Consider the following 19,881-nt stretch of genomic DNA (forward strand, 5'->3'; position numbering starts at 1 on the left):
TGAATGGCAGTCAAGATCATCCCATATAATGCCTGATTTTCATTACTATAAGTAATATTCTAATGGAAAGGAAGCAATGTTGATTATGCCCTCCAACTGATGATCGTTTGGATAACCTTATAATAATTTTATGTGCGGACCCTATATTGCTTTCTCTTCAATGGAGATTTATTAATGGCAGTCTATTGATTTCTCAACACTCAGTAGACTAGTAGGGAGACAATTTGGATTTTTTTTTCGTTGAAGATGATCTTTCATCTTCGCCCACATCGACAACCTTCATCTTCTTCTTCATTTTATTTTAATCCTTTATGACTCTGACTTTCTTCAGATAAAAACAAACAGAAGAGGTGCCAATAGACACTGCTAAGAAGATACACTGTGAAAAGAAACTAGAGATGAAGTTCAACGGTCAAAAAAATCTCTTGTTAGGTACCTAACCAATATTGCAAAAGCACTAGCAATGATGGAGCGCATTAGATTAGGCTCTTAAACCACCTCGGATAGCAATATTTCACCACCTAGCTAGCCCACGTCCTAGGCAGACCAGCCCCACTCTCTGTCAACTTTCACACAAGTTGCTCCATTTAACCATTTTTTAGAAATAGCCTCTTCCGTGATTCAAATAGGAGATGTGGGATCAATTATGATGCCAACTGTTAGGTACTTAATATTTATGCCAAAAGCCAGAGGACTTAGGGTTTGTTCAGTTGGTTTCTAGATAGTCAAAAGGAAAAGATAAGTGCCCCACTTTTGAGTTGGAAAGGGGTAAAAAGAGTGATTAATTTTGTTAAGAGTCCGACTAGGTAACGTTTTATTCTTGGATGAAACCAACAGGATGAACAAATGTGAAAGATAATTGAGAAATGGGAAATGAGATCTGAACTCACTTCTTTTGATAATGGAACACTTTCTTTATTTTATACTTGCTCTATTGATCAATTTGTACATCAAAAAACAGATGTCCAATGCAAGAATAGGCAGTACATTAGGGTATCCAGATGCACTCATTGTGATTTCACATGAAGCTTCATATTCATGAAAGCTTAAACCAGTAAAAAGTTTTTTTTATATAAAAATAGACTTTAGGTTGTTTGAATAGGAAGCAGATTTACTTTGTTGAAATGGTATCTTGTATTTTGAGGAATTACTTTGTTTTGTTTGGAAACCCAAGGATGGTTTTGGATGCTGATAGATATCCCTGTCAACATATACAACTGTATGTAAAATCTAACCAGAAAAGGAAGGAAGAGAAATGGAACAGGGCTCTGAAATATAACACAGTCTTGGAGGCAGCAGCAGAAGACATGTTGCAATCCAATTTGAATACACAGTATAAACTGCAGACGCAAACGCATGTTAAAGTCTCGCTACCACTTTTGACAAGCATATTGACAGTTGAAAACAGAATAGGTGAAGCTATCTTTACTGATCAAATGGTTAGTATAATCAGGTTGGTGCAATTCTTGAGCCTAGAACACACAATAATGGGCCCCACTAGATGAACATTTTACCCACTTACAGTTTTGGTACTCAACCATATATAATCAGTGATGGACACAGCCTAAACCCAGGTTACTAACAAGAAAATGTATGTAAATAAATAAATAAATAAATTTTTTAAGAGTTGCCACAGCCATAAAAGTACATAAGCTTAAACTCAAATACATAAATCACTAAAAAATTTGCTTTCTAGACTTACAAAAGGAAAGAAAAACTGGAGCCTAACTAGGTATCATCCAACTGATCGACCCTGCCTTCGCAGGGTCCTGTAACTTATAACTGATTATCTTTTATGGCCTGTTGTGAAAAAAACAAGAGAAAATGAATGGAGATAGAGAGAACTCAAACCTAGAAACATCCACCACACCAAAATCAAAAACTTCTTAAGAACCCAACTCATCTACACTTCAAGACTGCACAGCTAGCCTCTGAAGATGCTCAAAGAACACTTGCAGACTCGCGTCATCCGTGAAGATTACGTCAGAACCAGCGGCCACCTCATGGGGAGAATTATAAGTAGACGACGGGTTCAATTTCGCCAAAAGAAATCTTGCCTGCATAACATAAACACAAGAAAGGTTATTGAGGCAGAATTGTCCAAAATCTTTGAAAAGGAATTGGGCAGTTAAAAATCTCGGCATTGTAATGCATAATGTTGCGAAAGTAAAAACCAGCAGCTAAAATACAATCCCTTAATCCTGCAAGATGACTTCAAGAAATCCATATAATATAATGAGCACGAGTTATGAGTTTGATTTGATTACAAGAATGAGTAGGAATTTTATTTTTTTTCAATAATATCTTTAAAATGAAGACATCTTTAAAAGTGGGGGTGGCACCAATTGAGGAGAAGATGAGAGAGCACTGCTTAAGATGGTTTGGGCATATCCAACGTAGGCTTTTCGATGCTCCAGTGAGAAGAAGTGACTCGTGCCAAGTTGATGGAGTTAAAAGAGGTAGGGGCAGGGGCAGACCAAAAACAACTTAGGTAGAAACAGTGAGGAAGACTTGAGGGCTACGAATATAACAGAGAACATGACCTTGGATAGGATAGGATAGGATAGAAGAAAATGATCCATGTAGACGAACCCAACTAGTGTGAGGAGTACACTTAGTCAATTTGAGCCGGGTAGATCCTTTCACCTTCTTCATGAAAATTTTCTAAAGGATTCATTAGCCGACCTCAACTAGTTTGGGACAAAGGCTTAGTTGAGTTGAGTTGAGAACATCTTAACTAACAAGTATAACCAAGAGCGTCCCCTTTCAATCTAAAGGAAAGTACTAAAATTAGTTGAGGAGCTTTTAAACCTTTTTATTTCATGAACAAATAGCCTTTAAAACATATTTGGTAGTGCAACAAACCCAATTTTATTTAGCATGTTACTAGTCAAATTTATAATGTGATCCCAATTCCCACCCATAGAACGATTTGCGGTTTAGCTTTCGCCAATCCGATCACCGAAATTTCGATAGTACGTACCATTTCCGTACCATTTCCTACTGGCAAACTCGCAATGTCTAAGCATGCTCTTGGCTTTATCGGCCTAACATAGCCAACGACTAGTCTTCTCCCCCTTGATGCCGCAGACAAAGTTTATTTATTTTTTTCGTAACTTATTTAGTTCTTATTTTAGGATTTATTTCTTTATTTCACTCTTCAGTTATACATTTTTCTAGATGTAGGGGATGTCCACATCAACATATGGTCCACCTTTCTCGCCTTTTCCTCATGGCTGACCGTCACTTAAACCAAACCCCATACGATGGCCCACCATCACTTAACCCTTATTTTATCCCATAGGTTCCATTTAACAACCCCCCGTTTTATTTAGCAAGTAATAAGTCACATTTCGTGAGACTTATTTAGTTCTTATTTTAGGATTTAATTCTCTTTTTAGCTATGGATTTTATCTAGGTAGGGGATGTTCAAATTTCGGTTTCAGTTTTAAATTTCGGTCGAAATTAAACCCACCCACCCACATAGCGTTAAGATATTCTTCTCTTCCACTTCAGTTAGTTGCTCTGCCAGCCATGTTGTTCTCTTCCGAGGCGGTCCACCCATGCACTCACTTTTTTCACCCTATCTTACGCAAGGGTCGATAGCGGAAGCTTTTAGACGGAATAGTTTATTGGAGGGAAAAGGCTAAAGGGTTAAGGTTTTAAAGGAAAGGCTTGTTTAAAGGGCGGAAAAGGGCACTGGAAGGGATGAAAAGGGTAGTGAAAAGGGCAATTGATAGAGGTTGAAACCAATTGAAATCTTTAATGGAGGTAAAACGGTTGTGTAGGGAAGGAGGATTAGGGAGAAAAGGATTGAAAGTTAATTGAGGTGTAAAGGGTTGGTTAAAGAATGGTTTTTGAAGCTGAATGAGGTGGTGGAAGTTCAAGAAATAAGACTTGAGGCATGTGCTTGGTGAATCAATGTTCCCTTTGTCTGGAAGATGGGGAGTCTATAGACCACCTATTTATCCACTGCAAGGTTGCGAGGGAGATTTGGGGGTTTATATTGAAAAGATTTGGTATTTGTTGGGTTTTCCCTAAATCAGTTCCTGAGTTGCTGAAGAGTTGGGAATGTGTTCCTTGGAAGAAGAAAGGAAGGTTTTATGGAAGATTTGCCTTTTAGCCTGCTGGTGGGTTATTTGGAAAGAAAGGAATTCTAGAGTTTTCGAAGGTGTGACTAATTCTTCTTTTTGGTTATTTATGAAAATCGTAGCCTTGGCTATAGGGTGGGCGAAAAGTCTTCCTTTATTTAGTTTTGTATCAGCTTATGACCGCTAGGAGGGTTGGCGGATTGTGTGTTTTGAAGGGTCCAGGAGATCTAAGATTGTTCAGAAGTGGGAAGCTCCTCTAGATGGATTGACAAAAGTTAATTTTGATGGATCTAGTCTGGGAAATCTGGGTCCAGCAGGTGTTGGAGGTCTTTGCAGGGATTCTCTAGGTTCGGTTTTGTGGGCCTTCTTTGGTCCCATTGGTGTTTGTGACTCGTCTGAAGCAGAAGTCAGAGAGGTTTGTTTAGGAATAAAGCATTTAAATCAAGATCTGTTTGACAAGGTGATAGTGGAAGGTGATTCATCTAATGTGATTAGTTGGGTATCCGGGAAAGCAGCCCCTCCTTGGAGATTTCTTAGCTATGTTGAGGAGATATCTGACTTGATTTCTGGGTCTTCTATTATCTTCAAACATGTTAGGAGATCAGCTAATGGAGAGGTTGATTCTCTTGCTAAATCCGGGGTTAATAGGTTGGTTTTGGAGTGGTTTGATTTCCTTCCTCCGTAATTTGATTGTATTTTTATTTGTTGTATCTTTGAGGACCATCTCGGTTCTCCTATTAATATAATGCTACCATTTCAAAAAAAAAAAAAAAAAGGACTTGAGGTATGGGTTAGAAACAAGAATCAGTTTGAATAGTAGTCGGTGTCAAGAAGTGATGGTTGAAGGGAATCGGTTACAACCAAGAAGAAGGATTCTTGGTCATTTTGGTGGATTGAATCAAGAGGGAGATTCTTGGGTTGAGGGAACCAAAATGTCTGGGTTGGTGGGTGGGACAAGCCAAGAGATCATGGATTAGGGTGGAGAGTGGAACGGTTAAGGTTCTTCATGTGTTGGTGGGGTAATATAGGTGACAAGATGGCTGGGTTAGGGAAGGGTGTACACTTGAACTGGAGGTGAATATTTGGTCTGAGTTTAAGGTAGTAAGGACTGGGTTTCACATGGAAACTAAAGGGTTAAGAGGTGGCTGCAGAGGCTAACAGTAAGATGGGCTCTGGATGGCTAACGGATAAGATATTGGTAGGCTATAGGATTGGTTAAATATGGTATGTGGACTGGTTTGAGGTGGATATGATGAGAAACTAGGATACAGAACTGGTCTCGGTTGTGGTTGAAAACTATAGCTGATGGCTGCTAAAACAGGGATTTTATAGGGTGAGTTTAGTTGCCTAAATTCAAGGGGTTTGGGGCATTGCTACCGCGAATAAGTTCCAAGGTGTGGGGAAAAGGCAGCAAGGTGGCTGCTGTTAGTCGCCTAAAAAGTAGTAAGGCTCGGGCTGAGAGAGGAAAGAAGTCGGCTAGTTTTTAGAGGCTGAAGTTTCACGATGTAAAAGGGGATGGAGAGAGGCCAACCTGGGCTGAGACGAAATCTGCTACAGCACTTTGAAAGCTGGTCTTCTCTCTGGAAACACTTGTTGTTGGATGGATTCTTTTAAGCAGGGAAAGCTGCATCAACTTTACACAAAAATCCTTATAGCCAAACCCTTTTCCCATCAATTTTACAACAAAATCTAACCCAACAGCTCTACGCTTGTCACCCATACCTACTACGCTAATCCTATGGTTAACTCCTTATTATCTTACACTATTTAACCCTGTTTTTAATGGTACTATTAAACCTTCTTTGGGTCTTAATTAAGTATCCTATTTCAGATCCGATTTGCTAAGATAGATTTGATTCAGATCTAATTTTTATTCATTAGTTAGTTGTTTTCTCTTTTGGAAATGATCGTGGATGAATTTAGCTTCCTTGATAGCTGAACTCTTAATCTTAGCATATCTTTGAAAATCCTTACTGTATTTGATGATTTATGATCTGTTTATGCTGATTTGGGAATGCACATCGCAGTCTGGTTGAGTTAGAGCACAGATATTGCTCCTAAATCACGAGAAAGTCATATGCGAACCTATAGGTTTGCATCATTTTACTATGATTAAATGGTGCTCATGACTAGTTGATTAGTAGTGAAAATACTGCACCATAAAAATTTCCACAAAAAAACTTTACAGAGTTGGAGGAAGTTTTATGATGATTATACAGGTTTATGTCATGGCCAAAAATAAAAGGACTGACCTGAGAACCATGCTGATCACAAACAACCAATCGAGGGACAGGGAACCGATCCCGGATAATCATTTGAGCATCATCATGAGGAGCTTGTAATAGCTGTGCGAAGGCCTGTGAAAGACGATAATTATAAGAAAATTAAAAATAAAATAAACTATGCTCAAGAAACAAGCTCCCAATCTTAGGTTCAGTTGTCAATCCCTTCGTAATATATGGAAGTGTGGGCACCAATTTTCTTTGGAATTTGGTCTTAACAGTTAAAGACATAGCATCTACAGTACAAATGTAAAGAAGTTCAAGCAATGAAGAAAGTTAGGAAAGACAATGCAGCAATAAATAGTTTTAAAAACCCAAATGTAAGAGCAACAGGACATGATCATAACAAGCATTGCACTTGTATGTGAACGGTACAGACCAGGTAAATTCGGTTCTAAACTTCAGCAGGGTCTGCCGTCTGCCTATAATACATCATCTGTCTGCTTAGCAAAGATGTAGAGCATATCAAATTGCATACAATCTAGTTTTATGATTGCATGCAATCTAGTTTTATGACAACATCGAGGGGCGAACTGTGCAAGACAGAATGGTGACCAAAACTAACAACCAAGGATTTAAGTTTTGGTTTCAATCGCAGCGTAAAAGGAAGCATTTCGGGTTCAGTGGAAATCTTATAAAATCATGAAAACGTATGAAAACATATGCAAATGATAGAATTTTATATGAAACTTTAGGAAATGCTAGAATAAGCATAAATACACGCTTAGAAACCATCAAATAAAAAATACAACAGTCATCCCTAATGATTTAATAACATCGAACATCTAGTGACATGCGATGTCGCGCATGTCTAAAATTCTGTGTCTACCACATTTCACACATATGTAATTCATATAAATATCTATGCATGATACACACAACTTTCACATGCATTTCGGTGTGGATGGAAATGCAAACATTTTGGTTGTTTCTTATCAGTTTTGTTGGAAATTTAAAACCATGCTAACAACATTATATATCAGGAAATGGTATCAGCACTCCCTTGTTAAGATAATGTGATCCCCCCATCCCAACCCCCTTATTTTTATTTTTTGAAAATGGTGGCAAATTTTATTAATAGCAAATAAGAAAGAGGTGGTCAAGGACTCAAGATACAAAAAGAAAGAAAAATACAAAAAAGGTTAAAAAAGACATAAACTCAATGTGGAAGCTCATCATAGAGGACAAAAGAATCCTTGAAGATTCCATCTTTTGCTAGCCTATACGACACCTTGTTGGCCGAGTGACGCACATGCTTAAATTCAAGAGAAGCTCATCATAGAGGACAAAAGAATCCTTGAGACTCCATTTTTTGCTAGCCTATCTGCCACCTTGTTGGCCGAGCGACTCACATGCTTAAATTCAAGAGAGAGAGATCGCAGCCAATCTGACATCTCATCGAACCGTCTATCAAATCTCCAAGGAGGATTTGGGAACACTTAAGCCAACGAATGGCATTTAAGGAGTCCCCTTCAATCACCACATTATTCAATCCATCTCTCATCATCAACTTCAAACCCTGATAAACTGCACACACCTCCGCTTCAGTAGAATCCGCCACCCCGATGGGGCCTGCATAGGCCCAAAGCACCTCCCCTCTATCATTACACATAACACCCTAACATCGGGAGGGCCTGCATAGGCCCAAAGCACCTCCCCCCAAACTAGATCCGTCAAAGTTTAACTTCAAGGAATCGGGAGCAAGAGGTGATCCCCCACTTTATTAAACCCAATTTGATTGGTTGGTGATAACATTTCGAGAATCGTAACTGCCATTAACAATTATCTAGAGAAGCATAAAATGAAAAGAGTCTCATTATTATTTTAAACAAGGGAGTGTGGAAGCTCTCTCTCTCTCTCTCTCTCTCTCTCTCTCTCTCTCTCTCTCTCTCTCTCTCTCTCTCTCTCTCTCTCTCTCTCTCTCTCTCTCTCTCTCTCTCTCTCTCTCACACACACACACACACACACGTGCGTGTGTGCCCATGTGCCTGTGTGGTGCCTTAACAAGGCCACTTAAAGATTGCATGGAATATGCATATTGACACCCATGCCCACATAGAAAAAGCCCATTGACCTTTTTCCACATGTTTTTGCATCTTTCTTGTATTAAATCTTGTATATACTATGATTCCATTTTTTATGAGCTATATATCCCTTTTATGTGTTTTAACTTTTCTTTTTTAATTTGAATACAAAACTTTCCTAATCGACTTGTGACTCCTCAAATCAGTTCGTTTTCCATTGTACTGAGTCAAAAAGTCGTACGACTATTATGTAAAGAGAATCATCACCCACTCATGTCATGGCTTTTATTTTTTAAGTTAAAACAGAACCCAACACAGTTTAAAAACTCACCCACATCATCATGGACTCCCTCGAGTTGACTCCCCTTTTACCTTGACTGCCTTCTTGCCGAGCCCACGTTTTACCCTACAAAGTCAATCAAAACTCCTTTGACTCTACCGAGTTAAGACCACGTCAACCGAGTACTCAGCCGTGCTGACCGAGTATTCGATCACGCCATGCCAAGTTGATTAAGATTGGGTACCCATGACATGAGTGAATTGATAGGATTAAGAAACCTAACCCAATCGAATAAATTTAATGTGTTTAGTTTTTTTTTTTTTTTTTTAAATCATTCAAGTTTTTATGATTTTTATTTTTATTTTTATTTTTTTGAATAGTTAGTTTTTATGATTTTGCGAAAGCCTTTGGGAAGAGTTCATTAAAAAAGCTACCCCAATCAAATCAAATAAATGTGTTTAGATACATTTTTCCAACAGAATAAATATTTGTATTCAAGTATTTAGAGTTTTGTGAAATCCTTTGGGTAGAGTTCCGCAGACGAGTTGACGAAGATGGTGCGGCACAAATACCATCAGTGAAGAATGATGACAACAATTACACCAATCCAATGACAAGATGAACTTTGACTGTTTCATAAAGGACAAGATGAACTTAGACTGTTTCAAATTTATGCTTGAGGCTAAGAAGTTCGAATACAGTGGTGGAGGGCTTTTATCTTTTGAAATTAGAATTTGAGACAAGACGTTCAGTATTGTGGCATCAGTCTTTTTAAGTTATTGTTAAAACTTAGAACTTTGAATTTTGAGATTTTGAATGGTAAGTGTGAAAATGAATATCAATTTCCATTCATTTAATGATTACTAAACTCCCTACATATTTCTCTTCTTTTGTGTATCCTTCCATAACTACAAAATTGCCGGTATGTGGAGTCGGAACCCTTTTCTCATTTTGGTACCAAACATTATATTCTGGAAAAAAATGGCATACACTTATATGAACCAAACAATTCATCAGATGGGCCTCATTACAGCCCAAAATTCACACTGGTCGGATGATACTGACCTTCCAATTGGAGAATTTTTTTCATTGGAGATGAAGAAAAAATGAAGAAAAAAGACCAGCAATCTACAGTCAATAGCTAAAGACCGTAATGTGGTTGGTTAGGATTGTCTAATCAGTCTGATTTTGATTTACAGACAATCCATGATAGGGCTCACCAAATGAACAATGCGTGTTACACACATGCATATTACCAAATTAGAGTGCTTAGAACTTTAAAATGAAAAGGAAAAAAAAAGTGCCCAGCGTTTAATACATACCATTATCACATACTTGAGAAAAAAAGGTATAATTTTGACTTGCCCAAGTAACCAAGTTAACCGTCTAGAGTCAATGGCATTATCAAACACTTAACAAAGAATCCTTTCCATTATCAAATACTTGAGAGAAGCAAAAATTATACTTTGTTTTTGGCACTTTCCTTAGCCCCCTCTTCTGCACCCCTTCTTTTAATAATAGGATACTTGTTCGGAAAAAAAAAAAAAATGCAATATATAGAATGCTTAGTATGTTGCTCTTATAAATAGTGGGGCAAGTCAACCTACCAGTTGGGTTTAGGTGTCTTGTTTCCTACGCAAGTAGGAAGTGAGACTCTCCCTTTCATTTAGGTTTCCTAGTATGACCAGGATAGAGAGGGAGATTTAGGTTACCTAATTAGTCTAGGGCTTAATTGTCCAAGGTGTATCCTAGTTTTACTAGGAGAGAGAGAGAGAGAGACCTAGCTTTATATACGGCATTGAATGCCTTCAGAGTGGTAGAGAGAAACCACACGACCACAGAAGTGTGGGTGGTGAGAGAAAAGGAGAGTTTTTCGTCTTGGGGGTTTCTTTTGTGGTGAGAAATTGAGAGAGGGTCTTTTCTCCACATAAAATCACGGTGTGTGAATCTTGTGGTTTGTCCCCTTTTTTTTTACTCGTTTGCACCTCATCATATCTATTTTTGCCCGTCCGATTTCTTAACCCTACCAAAACAGGGTCATCAAATATGAGAGATTATAGAAAGCAAAGAATGTAGGATGGCCTAATATGTATATCATCCCTGCCAACGATAAGTACCTTGTTTATGCGCCTTATCTTGTAATCTTTCAAAAAAAAAAAACGAAAGCAAAGACTGTAACAGTGAACATTCATAACAAGCACCATGCAAACCAAAGGACAACGGGAGAAATCACAAACTTACCTGATGCTCAGGCTGATTCTGGTAACCCATGTTGCGCCATTGAGCAATTGTCATCCCATGGAAAATAACAACACTAAAATACGCATCTAGCAAGAGGATACGATCTGCTGAAATAGAAGCTACATCCAACAATGCCGGTGAAGGAGGTGAATTAAAAGAATAAGAAATTAGTGAAGGCTGGATCATAACCACCGAATTGGTGACATTCTCCCGGTTTAATAGCATGCGGAAATAAGCTGTCTCATCCGGACTGTTATTGAAAACCTACAGTAAACAATCGAATTAGAGATGAAGAAAAAGAGCGGACCATTAGTTGAATTCATAGATATCATCTGACATATCACCTGGACAAATTGTGAGCGCCGCAAATTGAACATAAACTGTGGGAATATAGAGAAATTTGGGTTTAGCGTAAATGACGTTGGGTCATCTTTTCGATAATCTCCAAATCTTGAACAGAGACGAATGAGGGATCGATCCAACCATCTTGTTGCATCAAACTCTTCCTGACAAATGGAAAGGAAAAGCTGGTAAGCTCTCTAAGAACAGTAGAACCAAAAACAGATTATTTGTTTGGTCGGAAAGTAAAGCAATCAGAGGAACTTATTAGTTCACTTCAAGATAGGAAACAGGACCAATCCGAATTGCACCTACTAAACTAGGAAGTATGTAGGAACAGATATGACATGTAAATAAATGAGATACCAGACAGGTACAAGGTTATGATAGCACACACGAAAAAGTGAGATTCTATATTCAGGCCACAAATTTCAACTTACAACCATTGGAAGGCACAATTCATGTGGACTTTGGACTGTGAGAAAGGGCATAGATTACCGTTATAATTACGGTTGGTGTTGATTCATCAAAGGTAATGGTCTGTTCAAATAGACCGTTCTCACATTTACAAGAAATTGACAAACAAAGCAGCTGGTGAAAATCATTGTCATTCCGAAAAAAAAACAGTTTGCTCACAAGTCATAACACGTTAGTGGTACTGTAGCATGATAGAAGCTTGGATTTCAATGACACAAGCTATGGAATTTGGAAGTGCATTCATTATATATGAAAAGAAATAATGGATATATTATCTGCTATGGATTTTTCCATCACTCATATCTGCAGGGAAGGTGATCCTGTTGCAGACAGCTTGGCTAATTATGCCTGTGACACTAGCACAAACTCAGTTTTTTGGGATTGGTCCAGCCTTCCAAAGGATTCCAAAGGAGCTGGTAGATGCGACCAATTGTGTAATCCCTCTATGCGTAATAAATAATGTTACTTTCTTTTTTTTTTGGGTTGGGGATTTTCTGTTATATGTCCATTATATAATGGGATAGAGGCAAGGTTCTATGTCGCCCTCTTGTATCTTTTATTCTCATTAATAAGATTTAAGGTGCCGCCCTGGGTTCCTAGATAATTCCGGGTTAAAAAAAGCTATGGAATTTGGAAAATACCTCGATCTCCATTTTCAGTGAGGTTAATCTTGCCATTACAACAGCAGCGGTCTCCTGGTCAAATCCTTCCACTAGTTCCTGCAAATGCAATAATCCTTCAGATCAGCATACTCCCCTGTAAAATTATGAGAAAAGAATATAGATTTTCATGTGCTGAGAACCAAAAATTGCATACTAGAAAATGAAGGCCAATCATGGCTTGTGAGAATGAGAATGGGAATTATCCTCTAAAGAAAGGTACACGCACTGTTTAAAAACTCTCCGAGTCAACCACTGATTATCATGAATCGACTCGATTATACAGAATAAAAATACAATACTTCACGCTCCCCCTCAAACTTCGAACAAATGAGAGGTCAAGAAGCAAGAGATGGTTTTGGTTCTCCTTTGGCTTGCCTTTGTCAATGAAAACCTAACTGCATCAATCATTGACTTTGCCGACTTGGCTCGGTTTTATCTTGCCCGAGTCCTTGTCCAAGTACGAGTTTTTAAGCACTGGATATGAGGCCTCAACAATTGTTTCAAGTATAAGAGATTCAGAGGGCAATTATCAATTAAGGAAGATCTTAAACGTTCTCACCTATTGGACACTACATTATGCAGTTTAAGCACAAGTTGAGCTGGGTTCTATATATTCACGAAGAAGCCAATCAACTAGAAGACAACACGTAAGTAGCAGTGACCTTATTGAATTTAGATGAATGCTAAATTGGCAGGCTTTTAGGCAAGTTGGAATTTAAAGTGCCTTGGCTCATAGCCCATGTGTAAGGTTATTTTCAAATAACTAAATGTTGCTACCTTACCCAGTAAAAGAATATATTGTGGTGACAAGTAATATGAATGTAATAAAGGAGCCTATTTTGGCAAAAATGAACAAAAAGAACAGCCTCGAAGACAAACATTTCGGGGCTGTTTGGATACATGAATTTTGGAATCCAGGTTTTAGTTTGAAAGCGGTGTAAAATGCTGCATTTTACAATTCATTGTTCTGGATTTTAAGTAAGAAATCCAGGTTTTAGAAATCTCTCCCCCATCCTGAGATTTCTAAAACCTGCAAACGGGGGAAGATCTCCTACTCTCCAAAACCTGGAAACAGAGGACGATCTCCTACTCTCTCGCTCGACGGAAGGAAGGAAGGAAGGACGTGAAATCAGAAAACGATGGACGGGGTCTCCTTCTCTCATCTCCCATCCAGGATATTGTGGAAATCCAAGATTCTAAAATCCGCGTATCCAAACAGCCCCTTCATATCAATTCTCCACTTCCATCTTCTGACACCTTGAATAGAACTTTCATGGGTGTTTTGAAAGTAACAAAGAAGCCAAGTTTGGCAAAACAAAACAGAAAAATGATAACCCACAAGACAAATATTTCATCTCAGTTCTCTCCGCTGCCATCTTTTGAGGCACTAGATAGAACTTTCATGAATGTTAAGTCTAATGTCTAAGAAGTATATCTTCTTTCATCAATTACTCCAACTCTCCAAACTGTATCCTTTCCATTTCATATTTTACGAGGTATGGGATCACCATACATCTGCATATCAGATTGTTTTAAAAGCAGTATATTACACAAAAAGTGATATTGAAACTCCTGCATCTAACCTCGGAGTTGGCAGAAGTATCAGCCCATCTTCTTGTGATAGTTGTAACCCGGTGTCTCATTTGGCCTTCAGGGCTCTGATAACTGCAGTAAAATGACCATATTGTTACTAGAAACAAAAACAATGCCTACTAGAAGAACCATTAAAAACAAACGTCTACCAGAAGAAAGCAGGCAAATAAAAGAAAGTAAATCCAGAGAAAAAAGTTAAAGAACCATACTTTGTTATGAACTGCAAGTATAATTGTTGATTTGCAACCCCCTGTTGGTTTGACCGGTCACTTGGTGAAATATCAAAGAAGACCGTTAAACAAGTGCTCTTATCAAGGCCACACATCTTCCATGATGTTGTATTTCCCTGTCCTATAACCACATCCGCGCAAGAAGGCCCTTTCTGCAAATCTTGACATAATCAGTATGACAGCTACCCCATCTAATAAAATGTCAGGCAGTGTTAAAAAAAAACAATGTAGCTCTTAAAATCCCACATCCAATATGATCCCTTGAAAACAATTAGATTGTGAAGCAATGGAACAACCTTCTCCAAAGACGTGCATGGCCCAATGATTCCCTGAATTTTGATATCCTTTGAACAGATAATGTCAAGATTGCCACTGAAATAAAAAAAGTAAACATCATATACTGACATACTTGAGCAAAAACATTGGATTCAAAACATTGTCATAGGAAACACTGAAAAGTGGCTCACTTGAAGGAAAGTCCAAGAGACTGTTCACCATCCTCAAATATGCGCTTGAAAGAGTCTTTAAACACAGAATGCCCAAAACTTTCAGCTAGGACAACAAGGCCACCTGTCCTTTCAACAATAACTTTCATCTCTGCAACCCCAACCTGCAAATTATTGTAAAATAGAAGGCAAATCATGATTCTAGGATTTGAAAAATGTTTATCAAACTGGGAAATGAAAAATTAATCCCCACAGATGACATAGCTTAGAAGGTAGAAACTACATTGGACTTGGTGCTTTTAAAGAACATAAGGACCATGTCTTAAGGTGCATCTCAGTGCAAATTGCAGGCAAAACAACACGTGCACCAGCATAAAGTGGGAAACTAAATACGGGCCCCGTTTAAGATCTAAAAAAGATTGAAGACACAAAAACCTAGAAAAATGATGAAGACCAATGCAAACCTGATCAAGTGCAGAAGCAAAAAGATCTAAGACATGGCCCTGGCTAACTAGCTGTTTGGCAATATTGTCATAGAATTTGACAGCTTTGTTGAAATGCGGAGCTGCATCCTTATCGAGATCTTTATGGGAGCGCACTGGCTCTGACAAATCTTTTGATACAATCTGAGGAAAACAGATAGGATAAGCATCTATATTCGCTTAGCAATCTACTATTTTATCTATATGAAAATGGCAATTTAAAGTAGTTTTAAAGCAACAGGAAATTCTCAAGAATGAAAATAACAAGCATCTGAGTCAGTATACAATTCTGTATCATCAATATAACATGGTAGCAGAATGAGGGAGCATATACTCAATAAGGCCATGCTACCATATCTAAAGTAAGAACTACATGCTGGTGATGCCAATCTTATCGTTCCTGAAGGATGCAAATGGAATAAAATTAGCAGACTCATCATAATGCCGGAAAATGTTGCCTCATTTAAATATAAATTGTAGCAATAGTTACAAAACAAAGAAGGAATCACACAATCAATAAAAAGGGCAGCCCAGTGCACGAGGCTCCCACCATTGCGGGGTCTGGGGAAGGCTAGATGTACGCAGCCTTACCTCTGCTTTGCAGAGAGGCTGTTTCTGTGGCTCAAACCCATGACCACCAGGTCACAATGGAGCAACCTCACCGTTGCGCCAAGGCTTGCCCTCTAATCACATGATCAATAACCAACAAAATTACAAAATCCATCACATACATGCTAACCATGATAATAACAGGCTTAAACCAAGAAAGAATACCATTACAAGAACAGATCAAGAAAAGCAAGACACTAATCCATGGTAAAAAAAATTGAAAGGTAATCCCTGGTAAATCTTTTTTTTTAATCCCTGATAAATCTTATCACAAATATTTTCACTAATCATAATCACAATAAGACAATTAAGATGGCAGGCTTGATGGACTGCATCAAGGCTTAAAATGTTGCACCACGTCCAGGTCAAATTTTCTACAGAAAGAAAGCAATCGAGCTCCCTAAACTGAATCAGCAGCTGGGGATATCTACCATTTAGACTATCAAAATAAGAGAGATGATATTGATGGTGAAGCGATGATACTCATATTGTAAAGCACTAAACATAATACATGTACTACTTACTATACAATTAACCAATTTTCAAGATTCACATACAATAATTAGATAGCTTATTCTATCAACTCAATACATAAAACAATATGAATTGACAGTTTTACATTCCCATGGGATCATTCAGATGCAGAAAATTCAAGAACCTTGACGACCACCGAAATTTGAACCTCCCTTCCAAATCATAACTATATATATGAATGCTGAAAATAAAACCGAGGCACTTCCAGACCCACGAGAAAGAACCTCATTTACACTAGCAAGAAGCAGTTGAGCATATCTAATAAATAAGTAGAGAATAAAAGTAACACATAAAAACAAAAATATACTCTTACCGTGCCAGGGCCTTCTGTGCATGGTCCACCGACTAAAGCTATAATGCGAGCACCGGTACCAGGCATGCAAGCTCCAAGGAGACCTGCTGCAACACTCAGGGCGACTCCTGTGCATCTTAACGCCCGATTACCGGATTGCACAGGCCACTGATCTGTCTGTAACTCGTCCAATAGCTGAAATTAAACAAACAAATAAACAATAAAAAGTTAGCCTAGAATCCCAACTCTTTTACCCAGATCTCCAATTCAAATGAGTTAAAAAGAACAATTCTCTCTTATCAAATTTTACATCCATATTCATACAATGTTCACTTAAGTTTTGTATCGACTATGCTTAATTCCAAACTGCTTGTTGCACTTAAACCTCCAAGTTAAATACTAGTTCACTTCAATTCTCGCTAAAATGCCATCAAAGTTTTCTAGTATAGTAAACTAATCTACTTTTTCTTCCTAAACAAATATTAGTGTGAAATTCTAAAATCAAACAACAAATAACAAGATTGACCTAGAATACAACTCTTCTAATCACCGAGATCTCCAATTCAATTACACTCCAAACAAATTAAAAAACGACAATTCCAAATCCTTCTCACCAAATTTAGTGTTAAATTCTAAAATCAAACAACAAATAACGGAGTTGACCTAGAAAACAACTCTTCTAATAACCAAGACCTCCAATTCAATTATACTATAATAATCCAAACAAATCAAAAAAACGAACAATTCCAATTCTATCTCACCGAATTGAGCGTATACTCGCAATCCGAAGCCGGTAACAAAAACCGATTAACAATCCCATGACTAAACCCGTTCTGAACAACCCCCTTCGAAAAACCCCCAGCCCTTTGTGCACCAACAGAAAGCCCTAACTGATCCAAAATCTTCTCTTTAGAAATCTCCTTAGCACCATGAAAAACATAAACCTTAGTCAGATCCGAAAATCCAAGCTCATGAACATGAACTTGAGTCCCAAACGAAATAAACCCAACTAGGGCATTATCAGGGAGCAATCCAACAGCACGACGGAGCGCGGACTTTACAAATTGAAGCTCCTCTTCGATAATACAAAGATCAAGAAGGAATAAAAATACAGGAGGAGGAATTAGGGTTTGGTCAGTAGGGATTGAGTATTCGATTGTTGAGTACTGTGGAAAAAGCTCTGCAGGAACATTGGTTTCTGAGATTGCGGAAAAGTGAGGGGGAAAGTGATTGCGTTGGAAACAAAGGGGGCAGATCCAGATCTTGGCTTGAAAATCAACACGAGAGTATGGATTTAAGATGCAGGAGCAGGTTTTGCAACGAAGGGGGGTGTATGGGAGGATTAAGAGGTCAGGGAGAGGGCGGATCGGGGAGATTGAGGCTGCGATTGGGACTACGCATTTACTGGCTTCTACTTTTGATCTTGGCCACATGTTCCATGTCATTCGGACTCCATCTCCGCCGTCCGTTTCTGGTACTGCCATTTCAGACATATCTGGTTCTGGTTCTGATTCTGATTCTTCCTTCTGAAAATTCTCTTCGATTGGGGTTTTTGTGGGGTTAGGGTTTTTTTTGGGGGGGTAGGAGAGAAGGGGGGCGAGTTCAGAGATTTTCTTCTCTGTTTTCGTTTCTTCTTCTTCGGTTTTTATTATTTTTGCTTGGGTCCTGTTGAAGAGAGAGACGGGTTGAAGGTGTCACTATGAAATCTACACTTTTCCTAAAATCACTCGCGCGTGATAAACCGGGAGGAGATGGGTATGTTTTAGGAAAGAAAGGCCTCATGGTAATACAATGTGGCGCGCTTAATAAGGGTGAAGTGGGTCCCACCTTCGATTGATCTGAACCGACAATTTGTTGGGCCTCATGTTAATCGTGCAAATGCAGATCCAAATCAATCAAATGTGGGACACTCTCTTTGGTAGTTTTATATTTTAATCATGGTTTTAAATTTCTCCAAAACGACTGAAAGGTTTTTGTTTTCATCCCGCCTAAAACAGAATCTCAGTGAATTCTTCCCATATCATTATTTCCATTGGAATTCGAACAAAATTTTCGAAATTCAATCAAAACTCGCGATACTCATCAGAATTTCTCGAAATTTGATCAGAATGGTCCGAACAACAAAAAATTGAAAGCTGTCATGATTTGCATTTCATTTCATTAGTTTAGAGAATAATATTTGGTAGTGAATGTCATTGGATTGCACAAAAAGGTCATCGTATCATGTATACAAGATATCATACCGCATAGAACCAATACATGTCACTAGGTGTTCGATGGGATTAAGCTATTATGGATGGTTTTCTTACTTATGCGAGAATTTATAAGTATTTATTTGTGCTTATTCTAACATTTCCTAGAGTTTTAAGTTGAAATTTTCATCATTTGCATATGTTTCCATGCGTCTCCAAGATTTTATACGATTCTACTGAAACCAAAATGTTTCTGTTTCCGTGAAGACCAAAGCCGAAACCAAAATTTAAAACCTTGATTTCAACCAAGGTTTTAAAATTCAGTTTCGGTCATCAACAAAATTTAGTTTCAATTTCGGTCATCAACGAAACAAAAACATTTCAGTTTCGGTACGAAATTTCAACCGAAATCTTGTAAATCACAGAAACATCTATGTAGAAAATCACAGCTGAAATCCAGGTAAGATTCATCACTAATGATTTTTCCTTTTGTTTCCACCGTTTATTTAGAAATATCTTAAAGGAATCTCGTTGTTCTTTTCTTTTTTGCGAGCTGAGTTGTCTTTTGTTGACATTTCGAAAGAAACCGTGCTTCTTTATTATATGAAAAGTAACATATTTCGTATATTTCAGGTTCGGACGAAATCTTGTAATTTTCTAAATCCAAGTAGATTTCGTTTCGGTAGCAATCTATCTAGCTATTAAATATAAATTTTATCTCTAGCTATCAACATCAACACGGATGCATTTCTAAGCTCTTGCCCTGTTTTTCCATCATCAAAGCATGTATTTTTCACATGAATAATGTTCGCATATAACTTGTGTTGTTTTCTTCTTTGTTACACGCCTCTCTTAACCTTAAAACGGAATCAAGCTGTTCGATGGCGTATTATGATGGGCATAGATTTATGGTTGAAAATTTATCAAAGCCATATATGTGACATTTTCAATTACACTGTACTACTTATTCTCAGTTCTGAACTTATTGAACCTCTTGGTTTACTTGAGAAGACTGCATAAACTTTCACTGTTGGGATCAACACTAACTATCATTTTTGGAGCCCCACAAGAAGACATTGAAGTGCAACTATGACCGTCGATCTTGCT

At 38.0% G+C, this 19,881-nt stretch overlaps 1 protein-coding gene across 1 annotated transcript; it reads right to left on the reverse strand.

Annotated features, from left to right (window-relative positions):
* Positions 1 to 1,579: 1,579 nt before the first annotated feature.
* Positions 1,580 to 18,284, reverse strand: LOC143848062 (protein transport protein SEC23 E-like). Its single transcript, XM_077356858.1, has 12 exons — positions 17,344 to 18,284; positions 16,604 to 16,777; positions 15,130 to 15,291; positions 14,687 to 14,829; positions 14,516 to 14,591; positions 14,199 to 14,371; positions 13,980 to 14,061; positions 12,376 to 12,453; positions 11,263 to 11,424; positions 10,919 to 11,182; positions 6,344 to 6,448; positions 1,580 to 2,057 (listed from the first exon to the last, which is right to left on the reverse strand). Exons 1-12 carry the CDS (start codon positions 18,073 to 18,075, stop codon positions 1,911 to 1,913), a joined length of 2,298 nt encoding a protein of 765 aa, XP_077212973.1. The 5' UTR covers positions 18,076 to 18,284; the 3' UTR covers positions 1,580 to 1,910.
* Positions 18,285 to 19,881: the final 1,597 nt, after the last annotated feature.

This window comes from Tasmannia lanceolata, unplaced genomic scaffold (genome assembly GCF_043159265.1).
Source record: "Tasmannia lanceolata isolate RefF3 unplaced genomic scaffold, GAP_Taslan_0.1 ptg000016l, whole genome shotgun sequence".
Taxonomy (NCBI): domain Eukaryota; kingdom Viridiplantae; phylum Streptophyta; class Magnoliopsida; order Canellales; family Winteraceae; genus Tasmannia; species Tasmannia lanceolata.

What these genes read in the sequence shown, in the direction of transcription:
- LOC143848062 (XM_077356858.1), bottom strand. Translation starts at nt 18,075, where the DNA reads ATGTCTGAAATGGCAGTACCAGAAACGGACGGCGGAGATGGAGTCCGA. An exon ending in TTGCTTCTGCACTTGATCAG is followed by an intron (nt 14,830 to 15,129) that starts GTTTGCATTGGT and finishes AATAATTTGCAG; the next exon opens with GTTGGGGTTGCAGAGATGAA. An exon ending in TCTCTTGGACTTTCCTTCAA is followed by an intron (nt 14,592 to 14,686) that starts GTGAGCCACTTT and finishes TTTTTATTTCAG; the next exon opens with TGGCAATCTTGACATTATCT.